The 20384-nt window shown below is 31.8% G+C and overlaps 1 protein-coding gene across 1 annotated transcript in view; it reads right to left on the bottom strand.

Moving 5' to 3' along the window:
• PIG-U (phosphatidylinositol glycan anchor biosynthesis class U) overlaps positions 1-20384 on the bottom strand; it is a 50590-nt gene that overhangs the window by 17145 nt on the left and 13061 nt on the right. Inside the window, exons 5-8 of the mRNA XM_067288900.1 lie at positions 19564-19667; positions 16982-17082; positions 16819-16916; positions 8057-8211 (exon numbers count right to left, since the gene is read on the bottom strand). Of these exons, the coding sequence (XP_067145001.1) occupies positions 8057-8211; positions 16819-16916; positions 16982-17082; positions 19564-19667 (458 nt within the window). The remainder of the gene's footprint in view (positions 1-8056; positions 8212-16818; positions 16917-16981; positions 17083-19563; positions 19668-20384) is intronic.

The raw sequence follows: 20384 nt of genomic DNA, 5'->3' as shown, positions 1-20384 counted from the left end.
GATGTCATTATTAATATAGCAGAGACTAGCTTATCCTGTATTGACAGATCTGATCCAGATAAAAAAAAATTGTGAATAATTCAGAATCTTTAAAAATTTGAATTTGGATATAAAGAAACAGAATAAAAAAAATAATAATAATAACCTTATAATGGAATACAATAACAATAATAATATATTCCACAACATTGTGTTGGAACAACTCACAAGTGCAGTTATAGACATCTAATAGGGGTTGAGCTATTCTGGCATCTTCCAGTGTAACAGTTAAACTTTATCTTTTTCAATATGAAATTTTCTTTATTTAAACATTACATAAAATATGGATAAAATGGAATTTCAGATAACTGCAACTTGGATAAATGATTTTCACGTGTACTTATTCAATCTGTAAAATTAAGTCTTTAAATGAAAATTTCATTTTATTTTTTAAAAATATTTTAGAATGATTTCAACATATTCATTTTATAGGAAATGTTTCTGAAGTGGAATTTTAAGAACATTGTTGCTTAGACCTCATTTCCATAATCGGCTGATAAAATTTACAATTTCATTCTTCTCATCATCCAAACCACACAATAGATGTTGACACTTTATAACTTTGTTTGTTGACTCATCAAATCCAACAGATAAACATTTATATCCATTCAATTGTCTCTTTCAGTTTCTCCTTGAAGAATGGAACAATTTCAAACAATATTCAACAATGCTGTCTTTTTTAACTGAAATTATTGGCTACCGGAGAATCATTGCAAATTATTATGCCAATATCTTTCTCAAATGCCCAAAGTGATTTATGAGTCATTATTGTCTGAATTACTCTGTGGTCCAAATTATGAAACTTTGGACTGCAAAGTATAAATGTCGAAAAGACGAGAAAGAATGGCTTGAGAGCCAAGGAAGGGAAGCACAAGAGACAGCAAACAGAAAGGATTCAAAACCACTGTACTGATCTGTGCCAGATTAAACAGGCTTGAGACAATGCTAATGTTCCCATTAGGAACAGAAGTGAAAAACTGCTTCTCGAGAAAGATCAAATTACGCGTCAAACTGAACATTTCTAAAAAATACTGAACTCAACCTGATCCGGATGCAGTATTTGACATCATAAACTACACATTTCCAAAATTCTTACAAGAAAACTGAGGATATCTCAACTGGTGAGACTTGAGAAGCAATAAAATTACTTAACAAGTCTGCTGGGTTAAATCAAATATCAGCATAATTATTAAAATATGGTGAAATCAGTATGGTAAGGAAACTAACATTACTAAACACATGCTGAAACATAGGATGTACCCCTGACGACTGGCAAAAAGGTTTTGCCATAAAGCTACACAAAAAAAGGAAATGTAATTGAATGTGGCAGTTGGCATGGAATCACTCTACGGTCAATGTCAAGCAAGGTGTTTTGCCTCGTTCTGCTTAGATTACAACAATAATAGATATCCTACAAAAACAAGTTGAATTTTGCACTGGAAGGTTTTGTACTGAACAGATTTTTACATTACCTAACATAATTGAACAGTGCATAGACTTCTGGCAACTTTTGTCAATTAACTTCATTGACTTTAAAAAGGTCTTTGACAGTGTACAAAGAGGAACAATTTGGACAATTTTATGTAATTCCCAAATGCTATGTCAACACCTTCCAGAACTTGTATTAAATTCAAGTTGCTGTATAACAGTGGGGGCTCAGGCAGATCTACATAGACTAATAGGGCTTAAGCCCTGGGTTCCCAAGTGTCAAGAGCACACAAAAATTGAATTATCATCATAACTTTTTAATACTTTTTCATTAACAATGAGCACCTATCATATAGTAAAAAATAGTTAATATTAATAAGTTCTTTAATCAACCTTCCTCAGCTGAGTTGCAAACATCACAATCCTTTCCTTGAAATTCTTAATCACACTCATAACTTCTATCAGAGATTTGCTTTTTCCTTGAAAGTTAATATTTACTTCATTTAACTTTTTTGTAATATCATATCACAAAGAAATAACAGTTTTGGTAACCATTAATGGTCTTCTAAATCATAACAACATTCTCCTCTGGATTTCGAAAACTCTAATTTCTGGAAAGCTCCTGAATCTTCTTAAAAATAAAGCCTGACTAAGCCAATATACATATGTGTGCAAAAGGAGATCTCCATGCTCAATTTCACATTCTTCGAGCAAAGCTTGAAATTTACATCTTTGTTTAAGCTCTTGACATGAATCGAGTTGACAATGTTGAATGCTGGAATCATAACTTGATCCAAACTCAGAATTTTTGAACTTAATACTTGCTGATGGATGATACAATGGTATGATGTGAATGTAGGTATATCTTCATCATCCTTGCAGAGTGTAACAAAACTAACCTTATTTCCAACTGTAGCTGGTTCACTATCTGTTGTAATGGACACTAATTTGTGTATTGAAAAATATGTCTTTGTAATATAATCTTTGAAAGCATTGCAGATATATCAACCTCTCGTTTGACTCTTTAAGGCTATAATGATTAGCAGTTCCTTTCTGACATAATGGAAAAACCATTCTTACAAAAATACATAACTTGCTGCCTCAGTAAAATCAGTAGATTCATCAAACTGCAGAGACAAAACTGCATTTATATATAACTTTCTGCAGCTAGTCCTGCAAATTCTTACTCATGATTTCCGTTCTCATCACATGGTAAATAATATTTCTGCTTTATTTTTAAAACCACTGAAAAGTACCTTCCCCACTTTATAAAATGCTTCTTTGACAACCTCACCATCTTCAAATGGTTTCTTTCACTGAACAACAACATCAGCAATCATAAAAGATGTTAATGTCACTATCTTTGATCTATCATCAGTTTTCATAGAAATGGACTGTTTAACACTCATCATTGACTTAGGATCAGAAACTTTAACCTTTCAAAGTTCACTACCCTTAGAAAATTCTGCAACAAATTTCTGGTAAATTGTTTGAAAATGTCTTTCTACATTAGCTTTTTTAGGAAGTGCTACAGCTGAGTTACAAATATGACACACACACACACACACACACACACACACACACACACTTATCTTTCACCATAATAAATAAGAACTCCTTCTACGGTAATAGTGCTAAGTCTTTGGTTTCTTCTTAATGCCTCCTGGATGAGACTCATTACAACTAAAAGCTTCTACAAAACAGGTGAAAATTTCACTGCCAAAAACACTAATGCAGCAGAGGAATACACTGTAGCAAAATCCAATATAACCTCCTAAGCCTTTTAAGTTTCTGGTACCCAAGACGAATTTTGGATTTTATATTGGATATATTGGATTTTGGATGTACCGGTATGAGAATTGTTTACTGTAGCAAAAGCATCTCAGCCACTTGTGGCACAACTTATCTTCATGTCACCTGTTGACAGCATTTATAGTCACAGAAGTCCACAGTCTTAAGATCATAAACTTTCAAGCACCATCAATGCTGCTAACTGAAAGGCATTCTAGAGCATTTAAGAAGATTTGCAAGTAAGCCAGATTTTACACTCTTTGGCAGGTACGTACCTACCAATCCACTAGAGGTCAGTTGTAGACAAAGTCATCTGTTCATTAGCTCCCTAGAGGGATCAAACAACAATAACAATCTTCAATACAGACAATACGAAACAGACCACCACGGGCTATCTTTCACAGCTTGCCAGTCAACATGTTGGTCACCCCTGCTGTATAAGAACAGACATGGAGAACATCAGGTTCTTTGATACCAACACTGGAGTAAGACATGACTGTTCTGTGCCCCTTTCTATTTCTTCTGACTATGAATTTCATCACAAGCAAGGCAATGGTGAATGCAGACCTTGGCATTCCATCAAAACATCAGTGCCATCTTACTAATCTAGATTTTGCAGATGATGTCACTTTGTGCAGACTCCAGAGATCTACAAATTGTGACAAACAGATTGTAGGAAGTAGCAAATAAAGATGGATTAAGAATAAGCAGAGAAAATACAAGGTCACACTAATGTGTAAGCCAGGAAAAGACATGCCAATAAAAATTGGACATTAAAATCTTGAAAATATACAACAGTTCATTTACCTTGGAAGTATTATGATAAATGATGGCTGTCACAAATTACAGAATTGGTAAAGCATCCACTATATTCCAACGTCTGAAAAACTAAAATTCAACTATATAGTGCTATTGTATAACCAGTAGCAACTTATGCCAGTAAAACACGGAAAATGACTACATCAGATATGCCCAAGAAAAATACTTGGTGTCAGTTGCTATAACCATGTAAAAAATAAGCAAGTACTAGAAAGATATGATTTGCCTAATCTCCAAGACATCATTACAATGCAAAGAACAAGACTATGGGACATATTTTGTATATATCAGGGCAAAGATATCCAAAAACAGCATTGACTTGGTTGCCAAGAGGGAGGGGGGGATTTTATTGGGCCAAGAGTTGGCCCAAGAAAATCCAGAGTGCAACCTTTTCCCGGTCTCCATTTAGTGTGATTTTGAGGCAATTCACTGCTTACGTACAGTAAAATTGCCTTCAAGTACTTTGGCAACAGTGTACTGGGACAACATATATTTTCATGGGGTGATTTTGTCTCAGCCAATTGGCATAAAGCATCACAATTCCAAGTGTGCATGATATTGTAATTTTTACCCATAATCCTTAGCACTACATACAGCATGGTGTGAAAATTTAAAAAGGTGAAAAAAATGGCAAATATTAATGGTCTGATACTGCTGTTAAAAACTGTTGGAAGATATCAGATACTATCCTATTCTTTATGACAAAAAAGACCCAAATTACAAAATAAGAAGATAAAAATAGAAGTATCAGGCCTTGGAACAGAAAATGATTTTAAAATTACTCAGAATATTAACTCCCAGCAAGGAAAAAGTGACTGAACAGTGAGTGAAATAAAATTAGTTGGCCGTGATGATATACATTATTTGTAAGAAGTCAAGTCTGAATGTTATTTTATGTTTATGGGTATTGTTTCATTTGACCATTATAATTTAGTTTGAGAATGTTTTCTTTTGTTTAAAGGAGAATAACTTGGCATTATTAGACATTAAAATGGCTAATGATGATCTGGATGCTGATATAATTTTAATTCAATTTTAATTTTTTGCATGGTTTAAGGCTCTTGCCTTACACCATGCAAAAAAGGATTGTCTAGTTCAATGGATGTCAATGACAAACTCTTGCTATCCAAAAGGACAATAGGCCAAAATGTGGTAATCATTATACAAAATGGTAGTCTGGATATTGTCATGATTCCACACTTTTCTACAGCAAATATTACAATGGCAGTAATTCATCAGAATCCCCAGCTCTTTCTGGTGAATGTCTACCTATCATCAGAAGACTATAACATACACGATGATGGTTGGTTGGTTGGTTGGTTTGGGTTTTTTGGCACAAGAGCCATATAGGCTAAGCTACGCCATGTCAAATGGTAAAAATTTTTAATAAATAAAGTAAAATAAATTAACAACACAACAACAAACATATAAAACAGTACAAATGAAAAACAACAGGGCATATAAAAGTAAAAACTAAATAAATAATTAAATATGTTTATAAATATTTGTGACTTTCAAAAAGTTCAGTAACTTATCAAGATTTGGCCTCCGGCCCAGAATCTCTGTCAAACTTGCATTTCCAAAATGCTGTCTATGAATCCTCTCAAAGGCACAGTATGTGTTTAACACTTACAGAACAGTTTCAATATTGACATACTGACTGGTCATCACCCTTCAAAAGATATTGATGAGTCAGCCAAGTATATCCAATTCTCAAACAGGTAAGAATAACCTCAGATCTCCTTTCATACACTATGTTACGTGTCCAATTTTCTACCAAAGGTTTGATCTCATGTAGTTTATTGTGGACTTGTGCGTTCCACGTTTTGCCATCTCTCTGCTAGTTGTTCTTTAACAACTAGCTTCAAGTTGCCTCCTTCAATAGGCCCTGTATGCTCTAAAGGACTTGCTGACTTTGCAGCTGTGTCAGCTTGTTTATTCCCTCTTATACCCACATGGCCTGGAACCCAACAAAATTTTACAGAGAAATTACTCGCAGTAAGATGGTGAAACAGTTTACGAATTTTAATCACTATGGAGTGAGAACTAGGTTCACATGAGATCAAAGCCTGAAGTGCACTAACTGAGTCAGTGTAAATCACACAGCATTGATGACCTTTTCTGATTACATTCTTTAAGGCTAGGTGAATAGCCTGCAGCTCTGCAGTAAAGATGGATGAATTCGTTGCTATTTGTTTTGCCATGATTTCATCATGGCAGACAAAGGCTGAGCCAACGTAGTCATCTGATTTAGATCCATCTGTATAAATAGGAATTAAATTCTTGTCATGGTGTTGAATTTCTGCAAAGTGCTAACTATAGACATAATCTGGAGTAGATTTCTTAGGAAACTGCTTTAAGCTAAAGTTGACAATTTTACTTGTTAAAGCATTTACAATTTTTTATAAAACCCATCCCTACCCTCAAAATTAACTTTTTTACTATTTTATAATAGCTAAAAATATAAAAAATTTTCAATAAAATATGATAACAGACAGTGCCACCAAATGTTGCTGGTTAAGCAACTTGTTGCTAATTTTTTAAAATTTAGGTTATTTGTGTGCGGGGTGATAAAACATTTTGCTTTTAATATAACTTATATACAGAATACAGATTGCTGGTAAGTCAGCCCAATGTCAACTGGATGGCAACTCTAAAGTCACCCCATCTCCCTGAAAATGGAAACAGTTAGTACCAACTGAGTGCAATCTCTTGTCACTCTGATTACACAAAAGAAAAGTCTAGCGTGACATATGTCACCTGATGTATGGAGCATGAGTACTCCCTGCGTTGTCAATGTGAAAGTTTCCAATGCTTTCACGTCAAAACCAACACTTAATTGTATAAACCAATACTTAATTGTTTAAATCATAATTTAAAAAATTTTTAATCTTCAACCAAAACAAATAATTAATTTTCTTATAAAATGTGAAAGAATCATTTTTAAGAATCAGAAATTCTTGATTCCAATTCCCAGAAAATGTCCCAATTTTCTGATTTCTGATTCCAATTAATCATCCCATCACTAATCCTAAACCAAATCAGAGGCTATGGGGACAACTATTTCCAGGTAAACAGACACCCTAAATAATTCAATGTTTTAAGATTTCATAAATACTGATTTGTGTTTACATAAATGTTTATTTAGATGATTATTACTTTTTCAAATTTATTTTGTATTTAAATCACTTTGGTCTTTCACTTTCATTGCTTAATTTAGCATTAATAAAATACATCTTCATATGAAAATTCTAGTATAACAAACAAAATTCATAAAACAAAAGACAATGTTAAAAGTTTACTGCAAGATTTTTATTTTCATTGTTCTTCAAATAATGTAAATACCATGTTTCTTCAATTCAAAGATGCACTACACATTTGAAATTGAATTTTAAGATTTTTTTTATGGAGGGAAAAAATTCTTTAAATAATCAATTTTAATTAAGTTTTGTTAAGTAACAACAAGTTAGAAAAACGAAATACAAATACCGCAAAGTAGGTAATGTATGACAACCTTATTTCCATTCTCTCCACATGTACTGTACAATAACTACTAGTTTTAATGCTACATTGTAATGTCATCTCAAAGTAATTTTAAATTAAATGCTCATTACTGAAAAAGATCTTTTTGAACGAATGAGACAGTCAAGTAACGTGGCCAAATATTTCTATTAACGACATATGGCACGTAACATAGTCTACTCTCATCAACTGCCAACTGTCATATCAAACTGAGAATTTAAGTCTTTGTTGATTGTAAGACTCGAGTCTATTTTAGACAAATAAACGTGGATAAAAAAAGGGTTAGAAACTGAGGAAATACAATAAATCAATTATCAGTATATACTACAAAATTAAATGTTTAATTCTATCTTAATTGAATTTTACTTCAGAAAAAATATCAAAAAATTACAGAGAAAAATTCTATTAAAATATTTCAACTCAGCTTATTTTATTAATATATTTTAGAAATACTTACATGCACCCATAGGTTGACCAAAGAAATCTCCAGGATCCCATTATTTTATAAGATACAATGATTAAAATAGCTATTGATATAGTAAATATTACTATTGTTTGTATAAATATTCTGGCTGCTTTCTTATTCTTGTAATTATTTCCACTGTATTTCATCTGAAATAATTACACAAACTTTATAAGATGTTTTTACATACCATTATGTACTGTACTTAAAAGTAATTCTATTCTATTACAATATTTTATCTAACACTTTTATTCTAGCACAATTCACTTTAAGCTAACATTTTCAACATTTTATAATCATGTTATTGTCAGGCTACCATCATACATTTAACAGAAAGGAATACAATCAAACTAAGTTAGAGATTTGAAAATATCAAATGTTTTAACTATTTGTATATTCTTATTTGATCTAATAAATATTCTAGTTTCAAATTACTTAACTGTACTATATGTTATTCTTATGTATATATATTACCATATTTATTCGCATATAAGATGAGGTTTTTTCATCTTTGATTGCTTCAAAAACCTAGGTTGTCCTACATGCGCAAACGAAGGATTCTAAGTGTTTTTGCAATATTTTTTTGTGACCTGTGTGTTTGTATTTTTTACCAGATGCTCACCCTTTGGTGTTTAAAAACAAAAGTATTTTATCTGGGTCGTTTGAATCATTCTTGTGTATTGTCAGGAGTAAAGATGAACAGCAATACGAAAAGCAAAGCTTTTGAATCGAATTCCAATTTGAAATTCAAAAATCACACAGGAGCCTGATGTAAGTTTTAATCCATTCTCATGTACAAACAGATGATTATTCGGAAATCAAAATTCAGAGAAACTCATAAGTGTAATTGACAGAGAGTGGACTCGACTGTTAACAATTGGCAAAAAAGGTTCCTGATTATCCAACTTTACACGAATAAATTATGTTGTTGATTTTACAAGATTTTTCCTTAAAGTTTAAAATGCCAGTAAATTTTGCGGGACAATGTGTGCATTTACATGCATTTGGCATTTTATTTGTGATTAAACAAAATAAAATTAAATTGTATTAATAAATCTAATTTTCTTTATTTCGATCTTTAAAGTCACACCTTGTCTATATGCGAGGTCATCTTATAAGTGAGTAAATACGGTATATATCTTATTAACAAAAAAAAAAAAAAAACATAAAAATACAGAAATAAAAATCAAATAGTAATATAACTGATGACTTCAGAGCGAGAGTGATCCAAGTCCAGTTTTGGTGTTAAAGCCATAACAAGTGGAATTTGCTTAAAAGCAACTGCTCTATCTAATACAAAACAAATCCAAGTCGAATTTGTTATTATATATTCCACTTGACTCCCAGGAAAAAAATAAAGAAAACACGAGAAATATTATGTAACTGCTTTTGTTAATTGTCTCAAAATTAGAATTTACTGACATGGATCACATTTGCTCTGAAGTCGTCAACTGACACATAGTACAAGACTCGTAAAGTAATTTAACCAACTAGCGGCGACCTCAGGAGTGCAGAAAGCAAAGAATCCGTTAAAACTTTTGCAGGGTAAGTACAGGATGACATGTGTTCTCCATTACTTTTCCCCTACACTCAATGATAATTTCCTTTTTTTTTAAATTTGAATCAATTGGAAACATATGCATTGTATTATTTTCATTTCTATAATTAGTACAACTGAAAACTGAACAATGTTGTTGAGATTTCAATTTTGTTTTTGCCAATGGCATGTTTACATGAGATTTAGATGTAAAAGTAGCATGACTTTATCCTGTTTGTAAGGTTCCCGAGATGACAGCCAGACATCGGCTACTTTATTTTTGACTGCCATTAAGCATAACTTTTCATCATTTCTCACAAAATGGCTGGGTAGTGTATGATTTAGGATTTTTGAAGGACAAAAACCCGAAATTATGAGGTTTCCACTTTTTGTAGTAACATCACTAGAAGTTAAGCAGTGTGCCCTGGCACCACCTTGCTAAAAGAAAGCAATTGATATTCCATTTTTGTTGAGTTATGCAGTAAACAACAAAGAATTCTGAAATGGCATTTATAATGTTCTTAACAGGCCTAGGAGTGCTATTTCCCCTTTGAAAAAGTGAGAAAAGTGAGTTGAAATACAGAAAAAGTGAATAATAAGTGAGTGCAATAGTGACAAAACAAAGTGAAAACACAGAAGGAAAACTCAGCAAAACAGCAGTAAAAATTGTTATTTCTTTTTATTCTGTTATGGTTAAACACATTTTAAAAATTTCTGTATATACTGTAATATAGTAGCCACTCGTTATATCGCGTTTTTTTTATCCTCCAATTTTTAAAAGCATTTGAGTCAATTAATTTTAAATTACCAATTGCCACTGAATTTCTATTTGCAACGAAATACGAGAAAGAGCTAAATATGCAGAACAGGTGGATAGATCGATTGTCATTCGTTTCCTTTTGATATAAAAGTTGTTTATTTATTAGTTTTAAGTACAGTCTCCTCATTTACAAGTTTCTGTGAATTCGAAATTTCATACCTTTGTGTGAATTAACGGTATTGCGTCAATTCACATAAAGGTGTGAAATTTCGAATTCACCACATAATGTGTACAGAAAAGATCTTTTTAATTCTGACCGAAAACTTTAAAATTTTTATACAGTAGTAACTTTATTTTGCTTTTTAGAGAATTTTTACTCTAATTTTATAAGTTTTGATGTTCTATTATATATTCAATATTTATTTTTTTAAATTTTCAATTACAGCATTTATAATTTTTATTGAAAAATATAAACTACACAAATTTCTAATAAGCGATTTATATAGTACTGTATAATAAAACCGCAATTGATGTTTTGTTTTTATATGGACAATATTTGTCTTTCAATGTCATTATTAAAGAAACAATAATGCTAAATGGGCGTTTATGGTTTCGATGTTTACGTAAACGTCAATTAATTCTATATAACCTACGAATAAAATTCACGATTGAAAAACTAAGCTTATTTTATATCAGAAACACTTGCTGATGAAAGAATAGCGATTCCATAGCATGTATAATCTGTTCAGTAAAACCCAGAATTTTTATTACTCGGTTATATCGCGTTTTTTTTTCTGTCTCCCGATAACCAGTGGGCTTCTGTATTTCCAGTAAACCATGAATACTTGAAAAGTCTTTGGCTTCTGTAAATAATCAGTCATGAAAGATGATGTTCTTTTATTAAGATTATTCTGCATGTTATCAGCTTCCTTCTTTTTTGCTTCCTCTTGCTTTTGAACACTTAACACTAATAAAAATCACACGCGCGCTTGTACTTCATTCATGTTCTTGCTGTTAATAGCCTTCTCCAGTTTTTTTGTTTGCTGCTTCTAACAAAACTTGGACTGTCGCATGTATTTCATTTTCTTCTACATTTTTCTGGTTTAAACTCAGTTGCAGTTCCATAATCTTCATGTTACGAACAGCTTTCTTTTGTTGTTCTTCAAAACATTTCTGTGCTCTTTTTTCCGTTTCTCTTATTCTTTTAACTTCTTTTCATTTTCCAATTGTTCTTGATAATTTCTATGCACCAAGGAAGCTAATTTCAGTCGTCCTTTGTAAAAGGTACAAGGTGTGGGCTTTGGTCGTACATGTTTAGTCCCTCCTTAACAATCAAAAGTGAATTAAGCATTCTTTCCAACACTGATGCTCTATCAGGAGAAAGTGCCTGGCATAAAATTGATCCTCTCTTTCATGGAAACAGGATTTTCGATGCTGATTTCACTAATTTGGCTATTCTCGGATATTTATCATTATCAGAAACTGTTTATTTTTTAATGCTTCGAGATGTGTAAATATTGATTTCAAAATAAATTAATAAATCTGAAATAAATATACTCCAAATAATATAAGTAAAATAATATTTTATTAATGATTTCATAAATAACAAGGAACTTTTTCCTGCAGATGAATAAAAACCAACATCGTTGCAAAGTTGTTAACCTTTTGGGAAGCGTGTGAAAATCTTTCTCACAAGCAATTATGTGTTGTACTTTTTACAACACTTCGAATATTTTAATTTATTTGGTAAATTTTATATGTAAATATGAATTTACATTTTCGTTTACTTTTTTAGTCTCTCAATTAATGCACAATTATAATCGGCATAAGAAAAGATTAAAAAATGGATATTTCACAAGCAAAGTAATCACACATTTTATGAAAATAACACTTACTATATGGAATAATTATACTTGTAGTCAATTTAAACATACATTTATGGGAAGATGTAGATGTGATTTAACGTTAACAATATGCTATGAAATCATTAAAGTAATTTTATTAAACTCAAGTTTATGAAATTATTTAAAGATAAATCAAGTAAAAAATATTTTTGTAAACGACAACTCCATAATCCAATTGTTAATTAAAACCAAATAATCTGCCAAATTATTGGGCTATAACCAGGATAACTAAATGGTCAGAAACGAAATCTTTTTTAGTGGTAGGAGGTTACGCTACTATCTCGTGTTAATTTTAATAATTATATATTTTGAATTTAAAAGCGGCAGCAGTGTTGTCAGCTTGAGAGATTAATCCCTCTGCGTAATGTGTTTTCCCCTGCAAAAGGACTTTAGTGATTTTCTTAGAAAACAGCCAAAACTGCAGGGATGCTTAGAATACTTATTTTTAAACTCTGTAGAAGGAAATGCAATTCGGATAAGGTAGATTTTGGCGAATAATGAAAATATGGCATAAGTACATAACTTTACTCAACACTGGCTTCTGAATTTGTAATGAGAGGGATTTTTAAGTGCATAAAAGATTTTTTTAAATACGTTAAATAAATTTTTGTTTCCTATAACCTAACGACACTGAGCAAGCAGTTGCAATTTTGAGTCTGCTCAGGGCCGCGTATTTTCTTCTAAAAAATTCTATTCCGATAGTCCGATAATTCGGCAATTCGTTTGGCTTTAAAATTATTTTTGGTTTGTCCCACATCTTAATTAAGCACGTGAAAATGACCAAAAAAGTGAGAAAAGTGAGAAAATGACCTGAAAAGTGAGAAAAGTGAGGATACTTCAGAAAAGTGAGTACAAGTGAGAAAAGTGAGCGACTCCGAGGCCTGTCTTAAAGATGTTATGTTCAATTTCTACACTTAATATTCTAAGTTAAATGCTAATTTTCTGATAGTGTATCAAGATGAATAATGTGAAAAGTTTTTGATAAACGATTATTTTTTCATTTTTGACTCATTCCATCCTTTGAGAACTAAGAAAACTTTTTTACCATAATTAATTCTTAGTTCAATTTTAGGTTAAATTGGGTTCACAATGCAGCAGCCAGGCAACGAAAAATAAGAGTCAACATGTCTAGGACACACCGTCCGCGAAAAGACAGAAAACTCGAGATCGTTCACCCTAGTTTTTTTGTGACGGAATCCACAAGGCCCGATCTTGGGTCTTTCAGAGTGGCGAATTGAGACCATAACTGCCTCGACCATTTGGCCATCATACAACTGTTTTGGGAGATTACATAGCCTGGTAGACAGAATTCAAGATTTTATCTGTATAAAATATTTCATCTAGTACAATAGTTTCCATAAGAAAAAAAAGGAAACCGTCATGTTTGATGATAATTTGGAATCAATCACAATAAAGCACATGCTTTTTTATGAACAGTTTCCTACATTTGTACAGAAAACACTTTCCATAGAAATAATTTTAATTCAAATCATAGTTTTTTGCTCAGTATCTAATCCTAATGTTAGCTGCCTGCATCAGTTTCCATACTAATTTAGACAGGCTTTACAGTGTTTTGTCAAAAAATCTTTTCTCTAATAAATCACTACATCTACTACTTGCTAATTTTTGAAAATTGGTGAAAGAGCATACCACAATCATTAAAAACAGAATATGACAATTTAAATTAGGTATTAAAACACAGAAGGATGTGAAAAACATTACTCCAAATACTTTCATTTGCATCAATGCAAACTTCAGGAATACAGATAATGGTACAAATAGGGATTGCAATTGCTGGATCCCTCATCCAGCAATCCAGCTGGATCCAACGCATTCTTCGGCCTGCTGGATCCAGCACTGCAGATCCGCAAATACTCAATTAACTTTCTAAATAATTGTGCAAAAGTCTACGTCGTCGCGTTGCCACTTTGCTAACTACTAGACTGCTACTAATTACTTACTCACTACTTTACTAACACTAATAATTAAATTACTTATAAATAAACTATACCTTAATCAATCCAGCAAAATTTAATAAAATAATAACATATTCAATTGCTTTTAACAATCTTCCTCAGTTACAAAAAAATACAACATTAACTATAGAACATAAAATGTGTTTGGAATAAATATAAAAAGAATAGTGCTTAATTACATCCCATTTTTTTAAACAAGATACATAGATGTACTGCCAGGTCTGATAATTTTCGTATTGTATACCAACGTAATCCCACTGTTTTCAAACTTTTAAGAAATGATAAAAAGAAAGAGGATTGGAATTCAACAACAGGTATATATTCGGTGCCTTTACACAACCAATGTTTCAATTCCAAGCTTGTTTATGTGGGTGCAACGATGCACAGTTTAAAACAAAGGCTCAAGAGCACAAATATACAATCAGTAAGAACCTTGACAACACTGCACTGGCATCATATGCAAGACAGAAGGATGTTAACGTCCAATGAGATCAAGCGGCAATTATAAAAATGACGACAAATAGGCAAACGATCAAACATCTTGAGAGATTGGAAATCTTCAAGGCGCACATGACAACTAGTTGTATAAACCATAGAGATGTGGACTCATTGTCTACCATGGGGAGATCCTTTTACATTAATTAATGTTATTAACGGACAATGCTGGTTTCATTGGATCTTATATACAGGGTATTTTTTTTAAACGGTACTCAGAAACATCTGTAGAGCAATCTAACAGCTAGACTGTTGCCAAATTTGGGAGAGTGACTAAGGACAACATGGGAAAGAGATTCCGCGAAGAAAAAAGTAGTACCCAAATTTGCCGGTAGGGGTGGATTTGGCACTGTTGTAGCAAAACAGCTAAGAATCTGCATAAAATCCAGCTGCAATTAACAAACACACGAATGAATAATCAGACAGAGGTTTCAGTGTAATAACGAAAGTTTAATTAATCAGCAAATAACCTTCTCCCTTCTTCAATGTGATCACAGTCCTGCTGGACAACTCATTGCATCCTGAACACTGTGTTCTCTATGGCCGAACGTAACATGTCCGTAGGAATGTTCCTCACAGTTCGAGAAATGTCCTTCAAAGTCATCAAGTTTGGGACACTACCAAGATAGACCTTGGACTTTAAGTAACCCCACAGGAAAAGGTAACATGGGGTTAGATCCGGGGAGTGAGGCGGCCATGCAAGTGGAAAAAAGCGACTGATGACCCTTTCTTCAGTGAACTGCTGGTAGCTTTTTTGCTACAACAGCGCCAAATCCTCCTCTACCGGCAAATTTAGGTACTACTTTTTTCTTTGCAGAATCTCTTTTCCATGTCATCCTTAGTCACTCCCCCAAATTTGGCGACAGTCCGGCTTTTAGATTGTTCTACAATGTTTCTGAGTACCGTCAGTTTAAAAAAAACACCCTGTATATATTTTTCCGCTATTTATTTTGTTTATTTATCTATATTTTGTCCGTTTGGGTGTTGTCCGTTAATTTTTATATTTATTCCGAACACATTTTATGTTCTATATTTAATGTTCTATTTTTTTTTGTAACTGAGGAAGATTGTTAAGATTGTTAAAAACGATTGACAACGTTATTATTTTATTAAATTTTGCTGGATTGATAAAGGTGTAGTTTATTTAACTTATTCTACTTTCAGTACATAGTTTTATATACCTATAAATAACTACAGACTAATATGTAGAGCCTATATATGAAAACTGGTAAGACTGATAGCCACTTAGCCACTGATTATCCATCCTTACATTATTATAATATATTAATATAAATTAATCAGTAGAATTACCTTTGCTATTATTTAACTTAAAGATTACATTATAATTATAATCTAACTAAACATTTAAAGTTAATTATCTCTATCTCAAGTGTTAAACCGAACCAAAGTTAAGTTTACTACCTAAATGTGTAAGAAGTTTTACTGATTTATAGTGACCAGTCTAAATAATAAAAGCTTTTTAAGTATTTTTTAAAAACGTTTTATTTCATTAAAAAAAAACATAAATTGCAGGATAGATAGATAGACAGATAACACTTTATTGCACCAAAAATACATCCACGCTGGATCCAGCTGGAATGATTTCAATCCAGCAAAAATCCAGCTGGATTCAAAACACTGCTGGATTGCAATCCCTAGGTACAAAGCCTTATTTTAAAAAAACTTTGTTCCATTATCCATATTCCCAAAATTTTCATATCCTGGTTTTGCTACTTGCTGTAAGTGCTGATAAACTGTACTCTGAAATGCTTTGATTAAATTGCATACCATATTATAATGTGAAATAATGCAAACTGGAATCTTTTCATAAAAGTTTCATTTTGATGTATATGAAACATATCATGTCAAAGTGCATCAATTGTTAACATATTTATTAATAAACAGGCAAACAAACTATTAATATTTCATCAAACTATAAACAACCATCAGAATAAAATTTCAAACTATCATCTTGAAACATTCATTTTCTGTCTCCAGCATGAAATGTAAACAAGAAATGTAACCCATGAAATTCTTTCCAAATGCTAATTATTTATAACACACTTTTATGGATTTTAAGTTACCTGAACTATATACATTGACATCGGAACAATCAGCATCACCGGATAAAAAGAATGATATGATGCAACTGCAAGAACTATGGTTGCCGAGTACAATTTACCTACAATAATATTTAAAAGTGATCATTTAAAGAAAATTTTATAATTTTTCATCAGATGTACTTACCGGCACTAGTGAAATAAAACACGGCAGATATTAACAAATTGACGAACACTGTCGTAGATTTTCCAACAGAAGCCACTACGGTGTATGGAGAAATCAGATACCTAAGAGAGACAAGAATAAAAAAAAAATAAAATCTATGAAAACCAATAATTTTTCAATTAACAATATAATATTTTAATGCATAGAAAATTAAATACTTAACATTCAAATATTACTTTTTCAATATGAAAGCCAAACTATTTTTTCATTTATCTACAATGTTTGCTTTCCATTTATAAGTTTAATAATTAAATTTTCAAAATTAACTTATAGTACAAATGTAAAAATTTTTCTATTCATCCATCTACACAAATTTCACACTACTCCAAATAACTTTTACTATTATACAGAAAAGATTTGTAAACTTTCAATTACCATAAAATGGAATGTTACGATATGGCTGAAATTTTCCATTTTGGCAGATTTCCATTTTATAGAAAGTCACATTTTAATTCGCAAAGAAATAGAGACAGTCAAAAAAATATCTAGAATTGCTTCTCTTCCAATTTAAGTGTTTTATATTTCAAAAACATGCCAAAAGACACTAAACTGTGTATCCAATGCATAAAAGAAAGAAAAGAATCTATAAAAACTGGTATGCATAAAATGTGTCTCAATTAACCTATTCCCAAAAATGTGTCACTTAATAGTTAACTATCACACACACATTTCTATTGTCTTACTTTCTGTCACTAACTAACAATATATGAGTCATTTTTACAGTCAGTGACATTTCGATTAATTCTAAGTATTTTGTCAGATTTCAGGCTGTTTCTTTTGTCTAGCCCGAGAGTTTGCTAAGGGACCCCAAGAGATCAACTGATTTACCTGCAGGGTTGATAAATTACTATGAGTCCTGTAGTGTTCGACAGACAAATTCGTTTTTATCACTTTCAGAAATATACTAAGAGCAACAACTTGTAAAAATCATTAAAATGTTTTAAAACTAATACACAGTTCTGAATTTTGATTTATATTTATCCAAACAAAAACATCTGAGATATAAAAAAATTATGCCAAATAAAAATTTATGACAATTTAGACAACAATCAAAGTTTCTCATACATATTACAGAACTTGAATGTTATATATTTGCACATTGTCAACCTGATGTAAAGGTGTTTGAGATTAGAGGAAAAATATAAAAGGAACTGAGAAAGTCCAGACTGACACATCTTCATTAATCCCATGTAACAGACTTCATTGACTAAGTATGTCTCAATTGATTACAAAATCAAAGCAGATTGTTTTTCCAGATGCTAATCTGATCTTATATAATGTACTCAATTGCAGTATATCAGTATGTTTCTATGGAAACTTATATTGGCATAATTAACCCCTTCTGCCCATAATCTGAGATATCTTGGGCTGTGCGTGAGAATGCGCAGTCCATAACCCGAGATATCTTGAGCATGGGCTTTAAGGAGCCCTCAAAAAGGGCCTTGTTTTATAACTTTTCCAAAAATGTATGGATCAGCATATATATACATCGTTATCTATGATCTCTGCAAATTTCATGAATTATTTTGGCTGCAAAAATATTTTATGACAATTTTTTAATTAGATAATTAATTGCACTATTGTTTTTTATAGGAGTTTTTTTTATCAAATTAATTAAATCGTTCCAAACTTCTATTTGACCGATTTGACTTCGATAAAATTTTTTAAAATGTTTTTCGATGTTTTTTATGACATCAGCAGGTGTTTTTGTTTTTTATTCAGTAAAATTTTTTTCCCATACCTTTTTTTTTGGTCCCCCTGTATTTTAATAGCATAAAAATTGAAAATATTGAATAGATGCGAGTAAGTTAGCTCCCCTCCGGCTTTATACCAACATTACCCTGAAGCATACACGAGAACTATCTGGGAAAGCTGACACCAGCTGTTCTCAAGGTCAACCAGTTTGTAAACAATGTAGACTGCACATGTGAAATTTCACACCTTATTAAATGAAAGAATAACAATCTGTGCAGCTATACTTTTCAAATAAAAGCATTCATTTTAAATTATTTTTAATTTTTTATATAGTTTTTCTGTAAAAACACTTTTTGGGAGTGCTTATTTTGCAGAAATGATTTCCCAGCAATTTTTTTTACTGTCAGATTTGTATTTGAGTGGAAATAATTATTCAATATAAAAAATAAATTACTTAGTGGTTTTCCAAGTGCCATTCCATACAAAACAAATGTAGCAAAGGGGCTAATTTTATGCATGTGTAGACAAGACATACCTTACAAGCTGATTTAATGATGCTTTATTGAACTATGTAACATATACAGTATCATATTAACATGCATTTTCAGTCATTAAATTTTGTGATAACATTAAAAACTGATACTTTTTTATTATGTTTATTACCAGTAAACGTGGTATGCATGTACCTGTGTACATGTCTGCAGGAATGCTCACCTCTCTAATCTGGATATCCACTAACTTGGACACTTTGGATCTTCACCCCGGGTGTCCAACTTAGTGAGATTTCACTATAATTATCCAAATTACTTGAAAATTACAATCTAAAATAAACGAATTTTTACACTTACACAACAGCAACATAATATGGAATTTTGTGCATTTTTCCTGCAGATACTAATAATGAAGAAACACTTGCTGGATACTGATTATTTTTCCCACCTTCAGACTTTACCTGGAAAAATGACGAAAATTTTAATGACAATTTTATTACATTTTGAAAATCTAAATTATTTTATCATTAAAAAAATTCAAAATTTTACATTAACAGTTTCCAAAATAATAATCTCATATTTATTTAAGTTACAAAATCTTTATATAAGAATTCCTTCTGCCCTACTGGCACTAAAAATCTTCTTTTGTGTTTGCAGTGGAGCAATGTAGTGCCAAAGGAGAAGTCCAACAAATCCGGGTCAAATCTGGTGAAAATTTCCAATGACTCATATTGGGACTGCATGCAGCTGCTCCGCAATGGACGGTGAAGGTAGGGGATAACAGCGGCAGGCTAAAAAGAATCACAGCTGCATGCTCTGGTGTTCTGTTCAGTGGGCATGATTCCAAACAAAAACTTTGCTAGGTCTTACTTTCCAGGGAGGCCTTATATTTAGCAATTCAGCAAAATCTCTACTAGGTCTTATTTTCGGGGAAACACGGTAGTAGGAACAGTTCTGTAGTACTTTGAAATTCTGATGGCAAACTGTCTTTGAAGAGAGAGTAATTTACTTGCTACTGAATTTTTACTAGTTACATGACCCCAGCTAGAGGCTGTGTAAAGTAGTATTAGTTGTATTACCTCATTATATAGAGTTTCACAAGCTTTATGATTTAGTCCCCAGATGCACCTAGCACATTTTAGCAGCATGTAGTTTATTATTTCGACTTTAGCCAAGAT

Source organism: Centruroides vittatus, unplaced genomic scaffold, assembly GCF_030686945.1.
Source record: "Centruroides vittatus isolate TY-2023 unplaced genomic scaffold, ASM3068694v2 scaffold_944, whole genome shotgun sequence".
Taxonomy (NCBI): domain Eukaryota; kingdom Metazoa; phylum Arthropoda; class Arachnida; order Scorpiones; family Buthidae; genus Centruroides; species Centruroides vittatus.
The sequence above is the reverse complement of the archived record's forward strand: the minus strand, read 5'-3'. Positions and strand labels throughout refer to the sequence as shown.